Source organism: Penicillium verrucosum (assembly GCF_028828655.1).
Source record: "Penicillium verrucosum strain IBT 35672 chromosome Unknown utg000001l_segment0_segment0, whole genome shotgun sequence".
NCBI lineage: Eukaryota > Fungi > Ascomycota > Eurotiomycetes > Eurotiales > Aspergillaceae > Penicillium > Penicillium verrucosum.
The window spans coordinates 1,138,139-1,160,040 of record NW_026643210.1 but is presented as its reverse complement, the minus strand read 5'-3'; the positions used below and the strand labels follow the sequence as shown (position 1 = coordinate 1,160,040).

The 21,902-nt window shown below is 46.5% G+C and overlaps 11 protein-coding genes across 11 annotated transcripts; 7 read left to right on the top strand and 4 right to left on the bottom strand.

The window, feature by feature from the left end:
* Positions 1-431: 431 nt before the first annotated feature.
* N7516_000430 (uncharacterized protein) lies at positions 432-1,413 on the top strand (the record flags this gene model as incomplete). The annotated part of the gene is made up of 3 exons (XM_057213152.1): positions 432-557; positions 644-805; positions 865-1,413. The coding sequence occupies 3 exons, from the start codon at positions 432-434 to the stop codon at positions 1,411-1,413; spliced, it is 837 nt and encodes a 278-aa protein (XP_057075035.1).
* A 1,979-nt stretch (positions 1,414-3,392) lies between these two features.
* N7516_000429 (uncharacterized protein) lies at positions 3,393-4,430 on the top strand (the record flags this gene model as incomplete). Its single annotated transcript, XM_057213151.1, has 4 exons — positions 3,393-3,977; positions 4,036-4,077; positions 4,135-4,179; positions 4,374-4,430. The coding sequence occupies 4 exons, from the start codon at positions 3,393-3,395 to the stop codon at positions 4,428-4,430; spliced, it is 729 nt and encodes a 242-aa protein (XP_057075034.1).
* Positions 4,431-5,925: 1,495 nt separating this feature from the next.
* On the bottom strand, positions 5,926-6,582 carry N7516_000428 (uncharacterized protein; the record flags this gene model as incomplete). Its single annotated transcript, XM_057213150.1, has 1 exon — positions 5,926-6,582. One exon carries the CDS (start codon positions 6,580-6,582, stop codon positions 5,926-5,928), a length of 657 nt encoding a protein of 218 aa, XP_057075033.1.
* Positions 6,583-7,132: 550 nt separating this feature from the next.
* N7516_000427 (uncharacterized protein) lies at positions 7,133-7,504 on the top strand (the record flags this gene model as incomplete). Its single annotated transcript, XM_057213149.1, has 3 exons — positions 7,133-7,270; positions 7,333-7,394; positions 7,450-7,504. The coding sequence occupies 3 exons, from the start codon at positions 7,133-7,135 to the stop codon at positions 7,502-7,504; spliced, it is 255 nt and encodes an 84-aa protein (XP_057075032.1).
* Positions 7,505-8,090: 586 nt separating this feature from the next.
* On the bottom strand, positions 8,091-9,751 carry N7516_000426 (putative C2H2 finger domain protein; the record flags this gene model as incomplete). The annotated part of the gene is made up of 3 exons (XM_057213148.1): positions 8,091-8,646; positions 8,713-9,428; positions 9,503-9,751. The coding sequence occupies 3 exons, from the start codon at positions 9,749-9,751 to the stop codon at positions 8,091-8,093; spliced, it is 1,521 nt and encodes a 506-aa protein (XP_057075031.1).
* A 1,950-nt stretch (positions 9,752-11,701) lies between these two features.
* On the bottom strand, positions 11,702-12,285 carry cyn1 (putative cyanate hydratase; the record flags this gene model as incomplete). Its single annotated transcript, XM_057213147.1, has 3 exons — positions 11,702-11,723; positions 11,778-12,217; positions 12,265-12,285. The coding sequence occupies 3 exons, from the start codon at positions 12,283-12,285 to the stop codon at positions 11,702-11,704; spliced, it is 483 nt and encodes a 160-aa protein (XP_057075030.1).
* A 722-nt stretch (positions 12,286-13,007) lies between these two features.
* N7516_000424 (sterol desaturase family protein) lies at positions 13,008-14,033 on the top strand (the record flags this gene model as incomplete). The annotated part of the gene is made up of 1 exon (XM_057213146.1): positions 13,008-14,033. One exon carries the CDS (start codon positions 13,008-13,010, stop codon positions 14,031-14,033), a length of 1,026 nt encoding a protein of 341 aa, XP_057075029.1.
* Positions 14,034-14,338: 305 nt separating this feature from the next.
* On the bottom strand, positions 14,339-14,665 carry N7516_000423 (uncharacterized protein; the record flags this gene model as incomplete). The annotated part of the gene is made up of 2 exons (XM_057213145.1): positions 14,339-14,517; positions 14,596-14,665. 2 exons carry the CDS (start codon positions 14,663-14,665, stop codon positions 14,339-14,341), a joined length of 249 nt encoding a protein of 82 aa, XP_057075028.1.
* Positions 14,666-15,208: 543 nt separating this feature from the next.
* Positions 15,209-16,141, top strand: N7516_000422 (dihydrodipicolinate synthase family protein; the record flags this gene model as incomplete). The annotated part of the gene is made up of 1 exon (XM_057213144.1): positions 15,209-16,141. The coding sequence occupies one exon, from the start codon at positions 15,209-15,211 to the stop codon at positions 16,139-16,141; it is 933 nt and encodes a 310-aa protein (XP_057075027.1).
* A 374-nt stretch (positions 16,142-16,515) lies between these two features.
* N7516_000421 (Zn(II)2Cys6 transcription factor) lies at positions 16,516-18,765 on the top strand (the record flags this gene model as incomplete). Its single annotated transcript, XM_057213143.1, has 4 exons — positions 16,516-16,685; positions 16,761-17,828; positions 17,881-18,643; positions 18,703-18,765. 4 exons carry the CDS (start codon positions 16,516-16,518, stop codon positions 18,763-18,765), a joined length of 2,064 nt encoding a protein of 687 aa, XP_057075026.1.
* Positions 18,766-19,020: 255 nt separating this feature from the next.
* Positions 19,021-20,839, top strand: N7516_000420 (putative MFS transporter; the record flags this gene model as incomplete). Its single annotated transcript, XM_057213142.1, has 7 exons — positions 19,021-19,143; positions 19,194-19,199; positions 19,262-19,325; positions 19,375-19,473; positions 19,524-19,677; positions 19,734-19,911; positions 19,967-20,839. 7 exons carry the CDS (start codon positions 19,021-19,023, stop codon positions 20,837-20,839), a joined length of 1,497 nt encoding a protein of 498 aa, XP_057075025.1.
* Positions 20,840-21,902: the final 1,063 nt, after the last annotated feature.

Below are 21,902 nucleotides of genomic sequence, written 5' to 3'. Positions count from 1 at the left end.
TCTTGAGCATGGATGAATGGCGTTGCAGCTTGAAATTATGTACAATGAGATTGAAATAATAACAAGAAGCGGTTCGCTTCTTTTTGCATCTTTTCCAAGGTCTTTGTCGTGCTACTTCAGTTCATTGCACCAATTATTGGAGTTCCTAACGAGATCTGGTGAAGACATAGATAGTTATGTAGACCTGAATGCAAGTACGATGGACAATAGAACACTGCACAATAGACAGAAAACAAACAATAGAGACAATAGAGACAATAGACATTCGGACTGGAATACTCAGATTGAATAGTTTATTTCCTAACTAAACATCCGAGTAAATATCTCTTTTCTTCTGTACTTCCTCCTACTTTCTGTGTAGTTTCCCGGAAGCGCGTCATTTGCGAAGCCGAAGTCTTGGCGCGGAGTAACTGCCGATCTTCAATTTCAACATGACTCCCAAATTCAAGCCCGCCATGAATCCTACGGTGGAGGATGAAGTCATCGATGATGTTCCTGCCAATCAAAATTCCAACTCCAATGCAAATGCAAATGACACGCCAGTCCCTTGGTCGGAGGTATGCTTTTGTTACCTAAGGCGCGAACCGAAAAGACGGACATTTTCTAGCGAGCTGTAACTAACTGGCTTTTTCTTTGCAACCAGATCTTCTCCCGTCATGAAGCCGTTCTCTGCTCCCATCTCGAAATGCTAAGCATGGTGAAGGAGCAGATTGCCCCGAAGGTCAATGGGTTCCAGACCGTCTCCTCAATGGTGAACAAAACAGTACTGGCGATGAACCAGCTGAAGATAGCTAGGAAACATATGGTGAGTAGTCCGCTCAACTTCCTTTTCATTGATCATATAACTGACTGTCGCTTATTTAGATGAGCAGTAAGTCCCACCAAACTCCTACCCCGGAAGGAAGAAAGAAATCAACCTATCCCACCCTTTACCAAGCAACGGAGACCGGAATTGACATGACAGCCTTAGAAAACGCTACACCCAGCTCCTCCAACCCCACACAATCGACCGACACAGAGGCCAATACCCGCAAGAAAAGACGCAGAATCTCTCGAGACAACGACACAGCCCGTCCTGAGTGTGCGGACGAAATCCGAGCACCCAAACGATCCCGTGATTCTTCCTCCTCCCAGCCAACACCTGAGCAAGATGCGGAGTTCGCATCAACGCTTGAAACAGAGGATATTTCCGCCGAAGTCCAGCGACGGCTGAAAATAAAGGAGGAACAACGTTTGAAGAAAGAAAACCCCAAAGCGGATAAACGCAAGCGCGACAGTCTCGTATCGAATGAAGGTGAATCGCCCATTGCATCCAAGCCTCGGAAGAAACGCCTTAGGCTGGGGAATGAGTATAAGAGACATGGTGAATTGATGGATAATGACGCGGACGCCCCAAAAAAGAAACAACGCTGATTGCCTTAAAGAAGGAATGATTTAAGGAGACCATAAGTGATGCTGGACCATTACTCGGTTTCGTTTTTCTGTGTGCTGGGGGATTCTAAAAGTTCAAGAAAGAGGCAATGGTGTTTGCAGTGAGTGGTACTGTGGACAGTTTTTACTGAAACTATTCTTAGATATCCCAACACTCGGTTATAGTTCCTATTTTCTGTTCTTCTGATCGCTGCCTGGGTAGAAACAAGAAGTTACGGCCATATATGTAGTCCTGACGTTTGTCAGAAAGGTCCTTGAAGGTATGGGGTTGATGTAAGTAAATCGTCGAGAAAAATGAGAGCAAGGGCAAATAGAATGTCACATGCCAACATAAGGGATTTTTGGTCCGTCAGAATAAACGGCTTCGGGGATATTCCAACACAAAAAGATATTCTAAGTTGCTAACTCTCCAGAGAGCAGCTATACAGGAGGCATAAGGCCGATTCCAAATCGGGTATAGCTTGTTACTGAGTAAGGTTTAGCTCATAGAGTTCTGCATGGAGTTCTGCGCCCCCATTGGCTCGGTCATACTTCTTCCAACCTTATGTACAAGAACAAAAGACATGATCAAGCAGTAGAGACAAGTTCTAAATAGATATAAGATCACAGCCTATCTAAGACGTGTAGCCAGTTCGACGTAGGAATTATATTACAACTTGGTTGGCCAGTTCTCCTACTATATTTTCAGGATTGTCTTATAGCGACATAAGTATTCTATCCTCGAGATGTATGGCCACGATGACATTATGTTCCACATTAGGCATAGTGGTTGACAAAGTATATATCAAACACCTTGTACGTCGGAAGAAAGCCATTATCTGTAATACTCAACAAAGACGGAAAAGGAGTTTTAAGTTTATTGTTCCGTCGACATAACAGTCTGTCTGTCTTTGTATTTGACTCGGCGTGTGCTCGTGATGCCTCGACAGAATGCTGTCAGCACCTCGATTGAAGTGCTCCGACTCAACTATTCTTCCGCTATTCTTTGGGTAACGGAATGACTTGAGCCTAGCAAAAATCACAAGACACTTGGAAGCTTTTAGTTTGCCTTGTGTTCCACGGACGAAGCATGGTACTGACACTCAACTATAGTTGCTTCTATGTCCATGTACCGCACCAAGCCCGACAACAGGCCGATACCATCTTGAGCTCCGGACCTCTGATGAAAAATGACCAATGACCTGTCAAAATCAAAGTTGAATTCCTTTGTTTGTCCGCTTTATGGCGCTAACAATGGCCCATTGTTTGCTTTTATTTCTCAGTCCGACTCCCCTTCAGGCTCGACATATAACGACATATAACGGTCTTGCCCCCCAATGTCATGGGACCCAGTACGATGAAATATCAACTTGCCCTTATTTAGACATTAGATTTTACGAATCCAAGGAACTCAATATATTCTCTCCGTTGACGAAGCTAGCATATTTCCTAGATTGGTTTAGTTAGTAGCGCAGCTTGGTGTTATAAACCCCCCTCTGCTCACCTTCGACTCCTCTATTTTCTTTCCTCCTTCACCTCATCCAAATCTATATAACCCCCCGTCTCCTCACCTTTGACTCCTCCTTTTTCTTTCCTTCTTCATATTTTCCTTCTTCATATTCTAATCAAATCACCCAGCCAACTTTGTCGCAAGCTGCCAGGGCCAGGGAGTTGTCTTTAATTGTCGGACTTCGAGAGCCCCCGGCCTCTTGAGGTGAAGTATCCCAGCTGAAGGCACCACCTTCCTCCCAAAAAGAAAATCCAAAAAAAAAAAAAAAAGATTCTTAAGGGTTGAGAAGAAACAAGCCCAGCCAAGGGAAAAAAACAAGCCAAAAACAGAGCATCCGCTTGGGCTCTTCGAAGTTGAAATCCGGCCTTTGGAAGTTCAATCGAATGGCCCCCCTGCACGAAGCTTCTCTAAGGAGACAGGCTGCGGTAGTCCAAACGCCCATCATAGCTTTGGTAAACGGAACCCCGAGAAGATGAATTTCACCCGCCAATCTTCCGCGCCCTATGGGCCCAGATCCTACAAGGGCAATGGAGGTGCTCGAAACTACCGTGGAAACAACAATCACAACGGCAACGCACCATTTGTGCCCAGTGAGCCCAGATCCTACCAGGGCAATGGAGGTGCTCGAAACAACCGTGCAAACAACAATCACAACGGCAACTTTGTGCCCAATGAGCCCAGATCCTACCAGGGCAATGGAGGTACTCGAAACGACCGTGCAAACAACAACCACAACGGCAACGCATCTTATGTGCCCAATGAGCCCAGATCCTACCAGGGCAATGGAGGTGCTCGAAACAACCATGCAAACAACAACCACAACGGCAACGCATATTATGTGCCCAATGAGTCCAGATCTTACAAGGGCAATGGAGGTGCTCGAAACTACCGTGAAAACAACAATCACAACGGCAACGCATCTTTTGTGCCCAGATCCTACCGGGGCAATGGAGGTGCTCGAAACTACCGTGCAAACAACAATCACAACGGCAACACACCATTTGTGCCGAGTGAGCCCAGATCCTACCAGGGCAATGAGACACCGGCAGATGAGCCAGTAAGTTGATACCTCCACATCCATTTTCTAAAAGATCAGTTGCTAACATTGAATATAGAACGACATCGAGATGCCGGACGCACCGCCTCTTCCGGATCCGGTGAGTGATCTTTGGGAAGCAGCCAGTGGGTTGCAACATGCACTAACTTCTCTGCAGAGGATTGAGGCCTTTACAATGGGTGCTCTGGCTGTTAAGCAAATTGTGAGTCCCCCAGTTTCCTATTTCCAATTCAATCCCCTTGCTTTCCCAGTACCTGCTATGGATCCTCTTGCTTCCACTCACCCTACTTTCCGTCCCCCAACTTTCCACCCTCCAGCTGTCCATCCTAAGATCATCGCTTCTTCAAAGCTGCAAGGAAACGCTGAATGTAACTACTTTCTCTAACAATATTAAAGGCCGATACCATGCTCAGACTAGCTGCGGACCTAGACCCCAGCTATGTTCCCAACTGAGCTTACAACAAAGGAACCTGTATTTAGAACTGCAGGCCTGGTCATGGTTTTTACCGAGCACCCAATTGGAGTTTGCCGGGTTTTCCCATGGCCCCGTTAGGATGAACACATCATCATCATCATCAAAAAGAAAAGTCATCCACTCCTCTTCATCCCACGGCCCGAATGGGAGGTCATGCCATTTGATACCATCTGCTTTTGGCGTGTCCGGACAACTTGGATTTGTGTTTTATCTATTTCTCGGAGTGATATACTTGGGATTGATATTGGATATGAGATACTTTCCATGTACTGGATTTGGTTTGGTTGTGAGTCCCTCGCGATGCCATGATCGTTGAGGTCTCATAGCCTTCCAGATGGGATTGATATTGGAGATGAGATATTTTTCATGTACTGGATTTGGTTTGGTTGTGAGTCCCTCGCGATGCCATGGTCGTTGAGGTCTCATAGCCTTCCAGATGGATATACTTGGAGAGATTTGTATGTATCAAGGAGCTCTCGCGATGCCATGGTCGTGGAGAGTCTCTTTGTTTTGAGAATAAAGATATATTATTCTACACTTGGATTTTGATTTTTGTAACCTCGTAGACACCGTAGACTGGCTGTAAATAGACAATGTACTCTACCAAGACTTAGTTATAGTGGCCAGGGTTCAAACCCCCTTTTGTAGGTGAGAGTTGATGCCTGAGTGCCTTATTTGGCACCGCTTTTTACACCGCTCTATATAGTGTATGGTAAATTTATTGATACTATAACGGTCAAAAATGAAGCTTTTCATCTACACACAAATTGCAGTATCTCTATGCGTATTTTTGACGGTTTTAAAAGTGTCAAAAATAGAGCTTTCACCTACGTATAAACAGTAGTATCTCTATACGTATTGTAGATGGGTTTTCAAGTGTCAAAAATGAAGCTTTTTATCTACACACAAATAGTACCTAGTTAGGTAGTATCTCTATGTTTTATGGCGGGTTATAAGTGTCAACAATACAAACCACAGGGAAGGCCCCAGGTTCTGCCAGCTAGATATCCACCAATAGAAAGTAAGGGGTAAAGGGCGGTATGATAATTGAGAAGGCGGTAGCAGAAGGGTGTTAGCACTTTCGCGGAGTCACTGTATGATTACTAAGGCATCTGTAATAGAAATTCAGCCCTGGAGGTATTTTAACATTTCTGCTGTTCTAAAGTCAGGCATTTAGGCACCAAATCATCTATAAAGGGGGTTTTGATGGCCACTATAAGTTTTGGTAATATACTCTTAAAACCTTCAGGTATTTAGAACTTGTTCGAATGGATGTATTGTACACAGACATAGTAATAATAGCCTTTCTAACACGAACAACCTGATGAATTCCTGGCAGGTGGAATTCAAAAATACAACCAAACACCTAATCCCAATGCAAGCAGAGTAAAATATAATACATCAAGGGGGAGAGAGAGACAGAGACGCTATACAAGACACACAAAACAGACAGACAGCACAAGCATCGATAACTCACTTCTCCTCCGTCTCATCCTTAACCCCCTCCCCAGCCTTCTCATCCTTTCCACCCTTCCCACCCCAAGTCCAAACATCCCAAATATGCTCCTGAATCAAATCACCATATCCCTTGCCCTCACTAAGCGCCTTCTGCTCTTCTCTCAACCTCCTCTCCTTCCACCCCTCAGACTCCCCACCCATCCAAACCCGCTGCACAACGCTCTCCTCCTGCGCCTGTCTCGCCTTAAGCTTCTCAATCTCCTCCTTCAAAACCGGATCGGGAGCTCTGCGCTGCTTATCCGAAAGCGACAAAATCTGCGCCTTCAACTGCTCATGCTCAGCATGGCGGAGCTGTGCATCGCGTGCCGCCCGGAGTCGTTCTTGGATCTCCTGTGCGCGCTCGCTAGGCAGAGATGAGAATGACCTTTGCGCGCTTGAGATCCGGGCGTCGATCCGGTCGATTATGCTGCGGCCTGTGCGGTCGCGCACGATGTGGTTTGCGGATGCGCCGAAGGAGCAGAGGACAAGGACGGTGAGTGGGTCGAGTTTGCGTGGTGGGAGGGCGATTAGGATTGGGGCGCCGATTAGGAATGTGTAGGCGGCGTAGTTTTTGAAGCGTTTGTAGTCTGCTTCGCGGGTTGCGTTTAGGTCTGGGGTTGAAGGGGTTGCCATTTTGATGTTGGCGATGATATGAGGTTGTTGTTATGAAGGAAAATTTATGGAAGGTTGGGCTTGGCGGATACTTGGCAGGGTCGATCTTCGTTATTTGGTTTCTTTTTCTTTTTCTTAGATCTCTATTTCGCACAGATTTGTATGATGAATATAATTCTATTATGTTAGGTACATGGAGTTACTCTCTTCTAGTTACAAGAGAAGAGAAAAACACAATATTATATAGATGTACACGCTGGGATTCACCAAGATCTATACTGGAGTATATCCATAGCCACATCTAAAGATACCTGAAGTCCCATAGGACCCTTAAATATCGAATATGTTATATAGTACAAATAGAAACAGGGATCATCACTCAGCTCCATATATAATTGGCAGGGTAAACTGTTCAGGTCGAGGTTATACAAAAAAAAAGATGTGCGTCTTACCAAATCCAACACTAGTTATAACCTCCAGGGCTTACTTACTTCCTCCCACGACTTTCCTACCTCACCACTTCCCACTTCCCTCATTTGACTGTATCTATAATCAACAATCAACAATCAAGATGTTTGCCAACGGTTTCCTCTCCTGGTTCTCCAAGGAGTCCACTGTCAACACCACCTCAGATGCTACCAGCATCGAGAACCACCAGCCTACCAGCCCAAAGACACCCTCAACCGACCGCATGGTGACCGAGCAGCCTGTACGCCACACAACACCCAATTACCCAAATATCCTTCACAGACCCAACTAATATCCTCTCAGAACTCCCAGGAGAACATGCTGAAGCTGCGTGGTGGCGGTGCCGGCGATATCTGCTGCGGCATGTAAGTCAAACACCTCTGAATCACATATCACCAAACGAGACTGACATTAATCTAGTTGCGCTGGTATTCTCTGCTTCGAGTGCTGTGAGTGCTGCGAGACTTTCTGCTAGTTGCGCAGTCGTTCGATCACGCCGTCCGCTTGATCCTTTCGATATCCTCGACACCTTGCTCTACGTTTGACAGGCTTGCGTGTTTGTCTCGTCCAGTCATTCACCTCTTTGTGGATTGGGATGGGGGATATCGGGAGGTGGGGATTACCGGGCTCAAGGGGCATTCTTGCTCTATTTTCTATTCTTTAATATGTACCTTTAGCGTTCGCCGCAGCCTTTGCGTGAAAATTGAGTCCCGACACAGCTCTCACATACCCACTTTGCTTTCCTAGCGGAGCAAATTGAAATCCAGTCTCGTTTTTGATCCATTGTGAATTATTATAATTGCGTTTTAGAGCCTGTACGGTTTACTGGGAATAGGAATACTGGCTCTATTCTGGACAATGGATATTGATAAAGGCCATTTGTGCTATGGAACTACGTGAGAGTGGGAAGATTCCCCACCATTCTGCCTTGATCTGAATTAATATCCATAGAACCGTGGTAGATAATCTTGAAGCCCACCCTCCAAGCTCACCCCCCAGGTACTATTCTCGAAGTTAATCCTCAGGAACTAGCCTTCTGATCCCAATCTCAACCCTCGCCCTCAAAGTTCTTCCTCGTCGTCTTCGTCGTGCGTATTATCTTCGTCGTGCGTGTCATCTTCGTCGTGCGTATCGTCTTCGTCGTGCGTATCGGAAAAGACAAGTCCCTCCAGATCATCCACTAGCGAGTCCATATTTGAGGAAGGGGCCCCTGCATAAGAAGACACGGCTCCTCCATTGGAAGACACAGGCCCGGCATTGGAAGATACAGCCTCTACATTCGAAGAGACATCATCTGCGTTGGAATAGACGTCATCTCCATTTGAAGAGACGGCCTCGGGGTTCGAAAAGACACCACCTGCTCTCATGGGTGGAGTGCCTGCATCCGAAGAACCGGGAGTATTGTGCTCAGGCTGGCTACTCACATCGAAAGCGATCTCCCCTGGTTCCATTCCATCACCAATCGTCTGCGGAATATCGGCAAAGCCACGAGTAACCTCACTGAGTTCCTGTTCAATTTGGCCAGTGCTCACGCGGAAAGCACACTTAGACCATCGAGCTTCCATGTGCGCGACGAGTGCGGCGAGGGTCCTGAATCGTTTGAAGCATCGAGGGCAGCTGTAAGAAATATTCTTAGCGATAATCCCGTTTCAAGATACACGAACCGAAAAGGAAGATACTTACTCGTTGATTGTTTCATCCTCCATCGTAAGATGATACTCGAACGTGCTGACGTACAAGAAAGACGAACCGCAGTTGCAGTAGTAGCGAGATTTCTCCTGGTTCCAGAAGCTCTCGGGGTCCACACCTTGGATCATGCGGTGAGCTGTGGCTCGGCAACGAGTTGGTTTAACATAGTTCGAAGGGCCCGCTCCTTGGACAGTCAGCGTAGACCCAGAAGGTCCTGCCTCGCTCAACTGCTCAGTAGCCCCATGAGCAGACAGGAAAGGATTGTCCTCGAGCATTGGGGTACCGACAATATCATCGAGGAGAACACCGCCGGGCGATTCAGTGGAGCTACTTCCTCCTTGTCCTTTTCCTGGCGTCACTGGAGCGCCAAGATCGGGCCAGTTATCATGAGGATTAATTGCATCGTCGGTATCGCGAGCAGGGCGCTTTCCTTCCATACGGGGTGTAGAGATATCCAGTAAAACGCCACCATCTGTATCCGGGTCCTCGCTGGAGCTATCAGAGGGCGGGTACTGCGCTCCAGGAGAGTCTCTGCCCATGGTCAAAACGCTTGTTGCGCCGTGCAGGTCATAGTTGGTCCCCTCGAGGGACTTTTCTGGCAGGGAAAGGACAGGGCATTCCTTGTCTTCGATATGTTTGATGACGGCAGAAGCGGACTTGTACTTGCAACCACAGCCCATGCAAGCGATTTCGCGACCTTCATGGTGGTTCTAATAAATGGATAGTTCGTCAGTACAGTTTCTTGTTTCTATAGGCGGTGGCTTAAAGGAGGATGGAGACTCACGTTTCTCATGTGAACTTCCAGACCAGCCTCGCTGCGGAGCTCAAGACAGCATTCAGGGCAGGCAAAGTGACGGTCGCTCATAATCTTGTGCAGATGGAGGGTCTGCTGAGACTGGAAGTCGAGGTCACATTTCATGCAGTAAGAGTGCTTGTCCGCATTGGCCTTATGGTGTTGCATCTCGCTGACGGAGTCGAAACTAAGTCTGCAGCCCTTAAAGGTACAAAGTACCCCCGTCACTTCTTCTGCCATCGTGAAGAGCTTCGATGAGCTGTCGAGGCGATGAAGTGACGCGCGTCAAGAAAGGGTGGATGGGATCAAGAAAGTTGGGGAAGGAAAGGAATGAAGAGAAAGAGAATATCACGAATGAAGAGGGAAAGTGTTTGAAGCAAACAAACGGATTTATCTTTGACAAAGCATGCCAGCATGGGAGAAATAAAAACCATGATGGTTTAATATTGAGTAGACATCTGTCACCCTGGACCACCCCCCGCCCCTCCTAGCCTCCTATTCATGGCAAGCGAGCCAATACTCTAGTGATTGTGTTGAATCCAATCCAGTCGTCCCTGCACCTGCCTCGGGATTTCTTTTAAGTAGCGTAGTTGCCGTTGCTATTTTACTAAGTTATATAGCGTAGAATAGCAGAGTTCGGCTATATATATCTAGAGAGTTAACTTCTATATTGTTAGCCTTCGATAGAGGGCTAGAGCTAGAGCAGGGGAAAAGAGATACCTAGGTATAAGAAGAGCTATACGCGATAGCGGGACGTATAAAGCTCAATTGAGCTAGAAAATGAGATATATATATAGATAGGAAAAGGGAAGAACTCTTATTATAGGCTAAGCAATTCCTAGTACTGTTCTGCTATATATATAGAGAGAGGCGTAGACGTATCTTAATAATTCATCGCGTGGTACTAACTACCTAGGTAGTAGTGACTAGACCTCTCAATAGCTCACAAAGCCCATAGCCCAACCCACCCCCCAAATGGGCTGAATTTTGGTCCCATAATAGGCCCCAAACAATACAAGTATGGCAATGTATTCTAGCTGCATAATTAATACATTTTTCTCTAGTTTCTTTTGGGTATTCAATACGGAATCCTTCTTATAAGCTTATAAATTCACTCAAAAGACGGTTTGGAGATGCAAAGTTAATTTTCATAAAGCTTTACCTAGGTATTGTTTACAAGGGGTACTTGCTTTTGTTAGAAAATTACATAGTAAGTATAGGTACTATTAATGCTACTTATAGACCCAATATATATATCTCTTCATGTTAATACTCAGTAATCCTTTTAGGTACGAATTCGTGGTTAAGTTGGATCGGTGATTATGTATGAAATTTTGTATGAAATCTATCATCATGATGCTAAAATCAGTATAATATCTACTAAATTTCTACCTGTTACTATGAAAATCTGATGAAACTGATATAGGTTGGTACATGCGTAGAATATAGCTACCTGTTTGTGGTCAAGGTCGAAGAGCAGTGAAATCGGATAAGGATTCGGTAATTTTCCACTGGATCTCGCCATCCTGATGCATAATTGACACGGTGTGTCCGGCTAAATACACCACGATCGAGGTCCAAAACACTCGCAATTTGCTCGAGGCCTTTCAGTAGACTTTACCGGATGGCTACTGGCAAAAGTGATGCAATTCCAGCCTGCTTTTGGAGGTCAAGGAGTTGAAGAAGTCGAATACACACGTGGATTGGCAGGCCCTTGGACTGGATCTGATTGTCGAAGACGAATTAACTAGTGGCCTGAGAAACCGCGAGCGCACCCTTTTGTTCATGTGCCATATTAAGAGGAGATTCATCGAATTACTGTAACTGTTGTGGATTATTGTTTGCTTCCTCAGCCCCAGACACCCGATTGCTAGTTAGTGTGTTGTTAGGAGCTTGCTCCACCTTACCAGGCTCTGTCCATACCCTCCTGAGGTCTAGGAGCGGTCTAGATTAATGGGGACCTTTTCTTTTTTCTTTTCTTATAATTGTTAAGGTCCGGTGATGGTTCCTCTCATTGCTTCTTCTTTCTTGGCTTCCTTCCGTTTTATAAGTCCAGTTTTGGTCAGATGCCAGTGACTACTTTCTCTACCATTCTGCACTTCTATCGCTGATGGTGAAACCAAGGTCACTCTGGGAGGTATTCTTCTTTCTTGCTGATGAGACTGCTACCTCCTAGTAACATCACTAAGCTTAGAATCGAGAGAAAGGCAACCTATTCACTCGTTAGTAATTGTTCAGGAGGCAAAGCGGACCTTGGAAGACATACCATTTTCCACGAAGAGTGATAACAGCCCAGTTATTACCATCTTCATCAGTCTCCTTCTCAACCTTGGTCGAAAACGAGATAGCACTCATAATCCCATCTCCAAACTTCTCATTGAGAACCGCCTTGTAAGCATAGCCATAGTTCTGCACAATCTCATACAGTCGGTAGATAAGGGGTTCCTTGGGTGGCATTTCGACGGACCGACCACGATCGGGGAAGCCGTTGAGTTGTTCCTCCAACGGCTGCTGGGGGATGAGAAGCAGATCGGCCAGCTTTTCGATATCTTCAGGTGACGCTTTGGCCTGGCCGTAGAATATGGCAGCTGCGGCTACTTCATTGCGACCGAGGTACTCGCCAATTTTCTCGAAGCTTAGTTTGCGAGCTGCCTTGGCTTTGAAGAGTGTTGTGGATACCGCGGGGAGGTTGGGATGTTCTGTGGTCTGAAATGAGGTCAGCGGGGTTACGGGTTGACAAACGGCATTCTCACGTCCAGAATTGCGAGAGACATGATGAACTGGAATTGGTAGCTGATCTTCAGTTACTAAAGGATTATATCTTGCGGTAATGCTTGATTGTTGGTTGTTATCTAGCTGTCAAAGATGGATGTAAGGTACTTCGGGGAAAATGTACTGCGGGGAAACAGGTTCTGATGCAATGTCTATGATTCATTCCTAGATTTCCCGCAATAAATGCAATACCGTTCATCTGGTATCCTGAGTACTAAGTCGACGTTACTCACTTCCATCTTTACATGTTTTAAAGCATCGCAGCTAAATTAAGCATAAATTTAGGTCTCAGGCCATGCCGTGACTTGGCATACCTAGGTAAGAATCACATGGCATGGTTTGGGCTATAAAGAACAGCTAATATATACAATAATAGAGTTCAATTTCAACATAAGAACCCAAGAGATGGTGTATTACGTTCAAATAGTTACGAATTATGGTCAACTCTACTTCGTCGCCCCGGAATCATACTGATGTAGATGATCGCCCCACCTAAACGGTTTTGGGAAACCTCTGCGAGTAGCCAATCATATGGCTCTAAATGGCTCCGCATGGCCTCCGTATGGCCCCACATAGATTATTAACACTATCCAATCACCTGGGCGCGTTAACCACCTAGGTACCTCCCTCCCTACCAATGTAGGAATAGGCACCCATATAGTTAGACCGAAGTAAAGACAAAGCACACACTTCTAACTTACACTTAACCACATCTCGTAATCCGATGGATAATATGAAATTCACGTGGCGTACATGGGACCGAGATCAGTGGAAACTACCACACAAAATCTTCGAGCATGTCAACGTATACCACATCGAGCTCAACAGAGATATCCCGATCCATCCCAAGGAAGATAAAATACCATATGTATCCGACTGGTCTTTGAACCGCTGGGTTATTATCACCTCTGGAGTTCCACTTCTGGTCCACCAGCTCTTTACCTCTTTTACCAGATACAACTTCCACCCGATCATCGCCTTCTTCTACTACTACCAAGCCTCAAGATTGTTCACGACACGCGAGTTGCGGACTCTCCGAGAGCTCGGTCATACCTACGGGTTTCTAGACGGCGACAAACACGAGCGAGATGGTGTGCCCGACGTGGGAGTTTCAAAGGCTCTGATCTCGGTTATGTTGGCTGGGATTGTGCGTCCACTGATGACAGTATGGCTCACCTACGATGCAAATAAACCACCAGCTTCATTAAGCTGGGCTTGGCTGCTCATAGAGATTAGTCTTTACGGGATCATTCTTGATTTTTGGTTCTATTGGTACCACCGTGTCATGCATGATGTGAACGGTCTCTGGAGGTTCCACCGTACCCACCATTTCACGAAACACCCGAACCCACTGCTCACAATTTACGCGGACTCGGAGCAGGAATTCTTTGACATTGCCGGTATTCCATTGATCACATGGTTTACGATGAAATTTATGGGTATGCCGATGGGATTCTACGAATGGCACGTTTGTCAGATGTATGTTATTTTTGCCGAGCTGGCTGGACATAGCGGTCTTCGTCTTCATGCTTCGCCGCCCAACCCTGTGACATGGTTGATGCGGATGTTTGATGCTGAATTGGTGATTGAAGATCATGATTTGCATCATCGTCATGGATGGAAGAAGAGCCATAACTATGGCAAGCAAACGCGGGTGTGGGATCGGGTCTTTGGAACGTGCAGTCCCCGTATTGAGAGCGTGGAGGCGAATATTGATTATGATAACCCCGTTAGCATGCCGATTTTGTGATATATCATTGCAGGTACTCTTTACTTCCCTCTGCAGAAAGACCCTTTTAATTCGATGGACGCGGAATAAAATTAGAATACGGCCTTGCAGCTCTCACGATGTTCTTCATTTAACCTTCCTTGGCCTATCTAGTCTCATTCTTGTTATGGGCTATATTAATAGCCATAAACGTATGTCCTCATATAGCGTCGGCCTGCGTGCTTCAGCAAGTAGTGAAGTTCTGTATGTAAAGTGGTGATATAGTAGTTTGAGAAATCGTGCCTAGTCGGGCAACTAGTGAAAGGTAACCATTGCAAATTAGGGAATCACAAGGTTTTCTGGCCACGTGCTGCGCGGCCTTCAACCCTTTTCGTACTTGACCGGTAGCATGGCCCCGGGGGACCGACCCTAGGCAAATCCTCTTTACCGAATCTGACGACGGCGAACCAGCGCTGTACAACACCAGCACGGGGTAACTTACTCGTGCCACAGTGAAGATTGCGCTCTTTAGGGTAATCCATTTTTCAGCATGAGCGTGAATCCACCGTCCGAGAGTAGATAGCTGCGACAATAGCAGGCTTACCATACACTGCGGCATGTTCACCGAAGGCAATGACTTTTCCTGGTGCAGACACCATGAAAGTGGGCGCCATCGGAGATGAGGGTTTTCTCTCCATGAGGTCCGGATTGTAGATCTGTCGGTGAGGTTTTTGGTAGTAGGCAACTGGCGTTTGTTGATTTGTCGACGGGCGTTGCTATCGAAAGTAATCCGAGTTGGACATCTGGACATCCTCCGCCTGGCGAGATTTCCGAGCTAAGCCACATACAGACATGCCCCGGCATTTCCACTTTCTAGGACCCTACCTAGGTACGCAATGAAGCTCTTAGGAACTCTTAGAATCAACCATTCAGGGCAAAGAAAGTCTAGTCGAGCGGATAGAGAGGGCAAGGAGTCCGGACGTGTCCGGATGGAATTTTGGAGGGTCAATGGTCTACAGAACCCGGTGATATTTCAAGCCCCGCGTTTCCGGGAATCCGGGAATCCGAACGGACTATCCTCAACCCTCCAGCAAGGTCAAGTAAACACCAACAGCTCCAGAAAGAGATAAAAGAGACCATCATCGCGAAAATGAAAGTCTACATCACAACAAAACATCTTTCTCGATATTCACTTGATCTTCGCTTTAATCATCAAAATGGTCGGCTTTGATATGCGTGGTCTGACCCCAGCCCCGGTCACCCCCTTCACCGAAGATGGCGCAGTGGACTATGAAGCCATTCAACGTCTTGGCTCCTGGCTCGGTAGCATCGATGGAGTGAAAGGCCTTGTGGTTCTCGGCCACGCTGGCGAAGGCACCTTCCTCACCGTCGACGAACAAGTTTCAGTCATCAAGGCTTTCGTCAAGTCCGTTGGAAACAAAGTGCCCATCATCGCCGGCATCACCGGCGAAGGCACCGAAGTGGCCGCTCTGGAGGCCAAGCGAGCCAAAGAAGCCGGCGCAGCTGCTGGCTTGCTCTACCCTTCCCACGGCTGGCTGCGGTTCGGATACCAGCCAGGTGCTCCTCAAGACCGGTACCGCCGCGTGTATGAAGTGTCCGGCCTTCCCTTAATCCTCTTTCAATATCCCGACAATACAAAAGCCACCTACAACCTGCAGACGATGCTGGATATCGCTGCTCAGCCCGGCTGTTTCGCCATGAAGAACGGCGTGCGCAACATGCGCCGTTGGGACACAGAAATTCCTGTCATTCGTGCTCAGCGACCTGACCTGCAAATCCTCTCTTGCCACGATGAGTACCTTCTGCACACTTCGTTTGATATTGACGGATTTTTGGTTGGATACGGGAACATTGCCCCCGAGCCTCTCATCGAACTCATCAAGGCTGGCAAGGCCAAGGACTACAAGAAGGCGCGAGAAATCCATGACCAGCTGCTGCCTGTTACTAAGAGCGTTTATCACCGTGGATCTCACATGGAGGGTACCGTAGCACTGAAGCATGCTCTTGTTGCTCGGGGAATTCTGACTCACGCTACCGTTCGACCACCTCTTTTGCCTCTTGAGGCTGGTGCAGAGCAGGAGATTCATGCTGCTATCAATGCCGCATCACTCAGTAAGGTGACTTTGTAACAAGATTTTAGATCTAATTTTGCGCCTGGGATATTTTGATGTGGGTTTATATAGAGACAAATCACAGCTCCTTGTTAAAGATATGTTTGCATAGATTAGGCATTAGTAGAAGTGAAAGTCCGATCGTATTATGTGATTAAAGATGAATAAACTGACAGTAATTAACGGAGGTCACGCTGTAAAAACCGAGTATATTCTAGATACCTATGAAACCTGGACATGAAAGGTTGAGTTGTGGACAGTACGTGGTCTCGGATTCTCGGATTCTCGGCTATCCTCCCCACAGTCTCGTATTCGTATCCCCGCATCCGCCTTCCTTGTATCTGCACCCGACATTTCCGTTCACCCTGCATATTACGCCCGTGCAAGCAGTCATGGTCTCTGAAACTCCTCCACAGAAGTCACCCTCGTCGTCTGAGTCTTTCAGAGCTCTTTTAGGCAAGCGTCCTTTGTCTACGTCCAATGTAGACGGGGACGAGGAGAACCGTCGGAAAGATCCGAAGATTAGTAGGGCTTGTGACACCTGTAAGAGAAAGAAGATACGGTGCGACGGCATACTTCCATGCAGCAATTGCGCTAAGAGAAGGCTCCATTGCGCTTATGACGCAAAATATGGCAGAGGGCGGCCTCCAACTCCCCCACATTCAACCACAATCAATGAAGTCAATGAACGCCAACAGAGACCGCGGAGTGATAATTTAAACGACCTTTCTATCTGGCAGCAACCATCACCTGTCGTTAATGATGTTTCGGCTTCACAAGTGCTTTCTCGCCCCTCGCCTGAAATCGAAATCGAGGGTCAATATGTTGACCCTACCTCGGGATTGAACTTTCTACACCGAGCGTGGAAAAAGTTGTTGATCCAAAAGGATGAGTCTGCATCATATGACCAGAACGACATGGAGCGAAATCAACTTCTCACTTCGGCCGGAGACCGCCCGTTTCACGTCGACGATAGCGCATCGGATGGCTTCATTCCAGATGCCGGGACCGCGAGAAACCTACAGGAGTTCTATTTTGAAACGTGTGTTGTGACCTACCGTATTTTCCACCGACAAACGGTTGAAGGCTGGATGGAAATGTTCCTGAAAGATCGACAGTTAGGAAAGCCGATTGCTCAGTCCATTGGCAATTCCAGGACTGCGATCCTTCTTACCATCATGGCCATCGCGACCCTGCGCCTTGCGAAAGTTCATGGGGAGATGTCCACGGAAGAGGAGTCACTCGTTCTACAACGCAGCGACGACTTGTTCTGTGCTGGTATGAGATTAACCGAAACGGAGATGGGGTTCCCTCGCCTCGAGTCAGCGCAGGCACGTCTCATCCAAGTCCTCTATCTTCTTCAAACAGCTCGTATGAATAAAGGCTGGTACACATTCGGGAATGCATTCCATATCACTCTCTCCTTGGGTATGCACAGGAGACGCGATCAAAAGCGAGACTTTCCTTTCACGAGCAAACGACAAAATTACATTACTTCAGAGTGCTATAAGCGCACCTTCTGGGTGGCGTACATCATCGACAAATATCTTAGTGTTGTATTTGGCCGGCCTCGACTTTATCAAGATGGGGATATTGATCAGAACTTTCCAGATAACATCAACGATGAGGACATGACGCCACAGGGACCTTCCATCTCAGAGGACTCAGCTGATTGTTATATTTATGCTCTCATATTTCATGCGAAGTACATATCACCTGCCCACTATGACAATACCACCCTACTAACAGATTTGTAGAATTGCACGAATAATTGGAAAGGTGTCACGGGAGGTATACTCAGTCAGCGACCTCTCCAACCAAGATCGCTTGGCAGCTGCCCATCAATCTAGCCGCGAATTACATGAATGGCATGCGAGCCTGCCACCACACTTAGGTACTGTGAAACCATCAACATTGGTCCCCAGTTTCCGGCGTCAGGCTATCGCCTTGCAACTAGCGTATTCCCATGCTCTCATTCACACCAATCGGCCCTTCCTCTTGACTGAGGGAGGGTCTGAGAATGTCATCGAATGCATCTCTGCCACCAAGGCTAGTTTAGAGCTCGTCAACAGAATGGCTGGAGATAATACGCTTCTTCATTCTTTCTGGTGGACACATTATGTCATCTTCTGTGCACTGGCAGTGGTCTATGTTTGGGAAATTCAGCGAACCACAAGACCCACGAACGAGATTGATAATCACTCCGTAGGTAAGATGTTTGATCTCGCGGAGAAATGCCATGGCCATCTCAAGCGAGCATCTACCGGTCTATCGCAAAACAAACGATACAGCATCATACTGGACGAACTGAGATCTGAGGCCCAGAGATGTCGAATGGGGAATCTGCCACATCCACACCAAGGCGGTCGTCCCAATGGCGAAAACAACGCCAACACTGATACTAGCTTTCCATTCTTGCAGGATTCGGATATGTTCGGGTCTGCGAGCGTTCAGGAAGAGATCATGCCGAATATATTGGATAGTTTTCTGTTCAGTGACTGGCAGACACTTGATTCATCGGTACGTGTAGCATTTGATAGTGCCCACGTGGTAATAGCTAACCTTAACAATGTCCGAAGGCCATATTCCCATTCCCTGATCCAAATTCGGTTTCTCCTATATATTTCCCCGCAGTTCCGTGAGGCGATGCTCCACTTTTCCAAAACTCAACACGTCGGACTTCACGGAAAAGGAGAAAAGGAGACTTCGGACTGCAAGAGTCCGGGGTAGTCCGGGGTTGCCAAGACTGCTAACGCCCTCCAGCCTGCTTTGCTCTTGAAGTACTTTTTCTATATCTACCCCGTGGGGTTGCCAAGGGTCTCATTATGTACTCTATAAGATGATCTCAAATCACGCCGTCAATCCTACTTTTATCTCAGATACCAACTAATTCCATCATGACGGACAAAGATGTCGCAGTGATGCACCTGGAGCGCCAAACAGGCCAGGGAATCTCTGCCGATGATGCGGAATTCTTGTCAAACTTTTCGGGTGAAGCCAAAAAGAAAGTCCTTAGGAAGGTGGGTGCCATTATAATTGATACAAAGAAGTTACTGACAAAGTGCGATAGGTTGACGTATGTGTTCATCTGATCTCGCTTCATTGACCCCGAAAACGATGACTGAGTCTCAATTCCAGATGAGGCTTGTTCCTATGCTTGCTCTGTTGTACTTGGTGGCATATATCGATAAGACAAACATTGGTATGTCAACTGACAGACCGTATGTGGTGCATCTTCTCACTCTCAGTAGGAAATGCCAAGATCGAGGGCCTGCTTCCAAGCCTACACATGGACGGTGTGCAATACAACATTGCCTTGTCCATATTTTTCGTACCTTATGTCCTTGCCGGTACGCAAGTCCTATGCAAAACCTATGGATATCCACTGACATAGTTGAAGAGGTGCCGAGTAATGTAATCTTGAACCGATTCAAGAGACCGTCGCAATATTTGGGATTCTTGGTCTTTTGCTGGGGTGTGATCATGCTTTGCACGGGGTTTGTTCACAACTTTGCCGGTCTAGTGGTGATCCGTTTCCTGCTAGGGCTTTTTGAGTAATGCCCCCTTTAATCCGATTAGAGGTGTTTCCCTGATACTGACAATTTTCTAGAGCTGGCTTTCTTCCAGGTGCCGTACTTGTGATTTCAAAATGGTACCTCCCAAACGAGACACAGACCCGCATCGCTATTCTGTACACATCTGCCGCTTCTGGTGGTGCTTTCTCTGGTTTGCTGGCATTTGGCCTCGCTAAAATGAATGGTATTGCTGGATATGAGGGCTGGCGTTGGGTTTGTTCCTTCTTATCTCATCCGCTTGGTTCCTAGCTTCTAACATCCATGCCAGATTTTTATAATAGAGGGTCTTGCAACCGTTGCCATGGCGGCCGCTTGTTATTTCCTCCTTCTTGACTCTCCATCATTGTCTCCAGGCTGGCTCACTCCAGACGAAATCCGATACCTTGAAGTGCGCCAAATAGCCTCCAACAATCACAGCGGTCACCACAAAGGCTTCGATAAGCAAATAATCTTCAGCGTTTTTTTCGATTGGAAGATTTATCTTCTCATATTTGCTAGCTGGTCCAATTCTGTTCCCAACTACGCCCTCAAATTCAGCATGCCGGAGATCATCAAATCCATGGGCTACGAATCAGCCAACGCCCAGCTCCTGACCATACCCCCATATGCCGTGGGCGCTGCATCCGCTTACGGCTTTTCCGTGGTCGCCGATCGGTTCTCATGGAGAATGCCCTTCATCGTGGTACCGCAGTGCTCACTTATAGTCGCATTCGGAATATTATTTTCCAAGGCTGCCGACATCGAGAATAACATAGCATTGTGCTACTTCGGTATCTGTCTCGCTTGTTTCGGAATGTACCCCATTCTGCCCGGTGTCAACGCTTGGAATGTCTGCAACATTCCAAATCCTCACAAGCGTGCCGTGGCCATTGGGTATCTAATTTGCGTGGGTAATGTGGGTGGAATTATTGGAAGCTACATTTACAAAGCTGATGAGAGGCCGAGATATCCCACTGGCTATGGCACTTCACTTGCGTTCGCTGCTGCTGGAATCATAGCTTGTTTGTCCTTGGAATTCTGTCTGTGGAGTGCAAACAAAAAGAAAGCTCTGATGACTGCATCTGAAATTGAGGATAATTATACTGAAGATCAGCTTCGTGAGATGGAGGAGAAGAGCCCTCAGTTCAAGTTTAGCTTGTGAGATGATAATATAGAAATTTACAACGAGGCTTTGTTGAAGTTGTGATCATGGTAGTTCAAAACATGTCGATCTGAGGCAACTGGCCAATAGGTGGCAATGGTATCGCGATGATATTACTATATTACTATAACCAACATACGACTTGTAACTACAACCGTATGTCAAGTTTTTAGTGTCAAAGGCCTCCTTGCAAATGTGCTTGATTTAATTGATATTTAGTGGACACACAAAGCCTTTATATTAGTTGGTGCCGAACAAAGAGCACATGAAAGAAGAAAATCTGAATGGCAATGACCCCTTATATAAAAGAGGACTGTTCCCATTATAGCATCAACCAACCACTAACTACCGATCTCATTAACTGTTCTCGTCATGGAAAGAAAATCAACCACGGATATTTTCATGAGCATCTTACCCGAAGATGCACTAGATATTGGACGCGGTAGGAAAACCACTGTATCTCGTATCTATCGCCTCCCAGCCAGCGTTCGTCGCATTTGGTTCTACACGACCTCTCCATTACAGTATATTGAGTATGTGGTGTGCATATCATACAATGAGGCTGAATCCAACACCAGCAACAAGAACCCCACATACAGCTACAAGTGTCGTCAGGTATGGATGTTGAAGAAGCCTATTTACCTGCATCAGGCTATTGAGCGTGGAATACTGAAAGCTCCTCCGAGAAAGTACTGTTGGGCAACTGAGAGTTTCTTGGAAAGCTGTCCTTTCTATGAACATCATCTAGTGAGGGGACCAATGGAAATTACCTGGGAATGAAGACATACAGCAATTTTCTTTCACTTTTTCGGATTGAGATAGTGAATAGAACAGTAGGATATCCTTCTTTCATGTTTAAAACAATTTGAAAACTGAAAATGTCCTCTATTAAACAAGTTAAACCACCAGGGGACTAGTTTCTTAGGCCGCTCAGTGTTTAACCTTGCATAGTCTGTTCTTTCTGACTATATTATTATGAAATATCCGTATATTGTAGATAGATCGTTAATATCTGTGTGCAATATAATCTTCGTATATTTCAAAAAGTGGATAACTAGTGGAT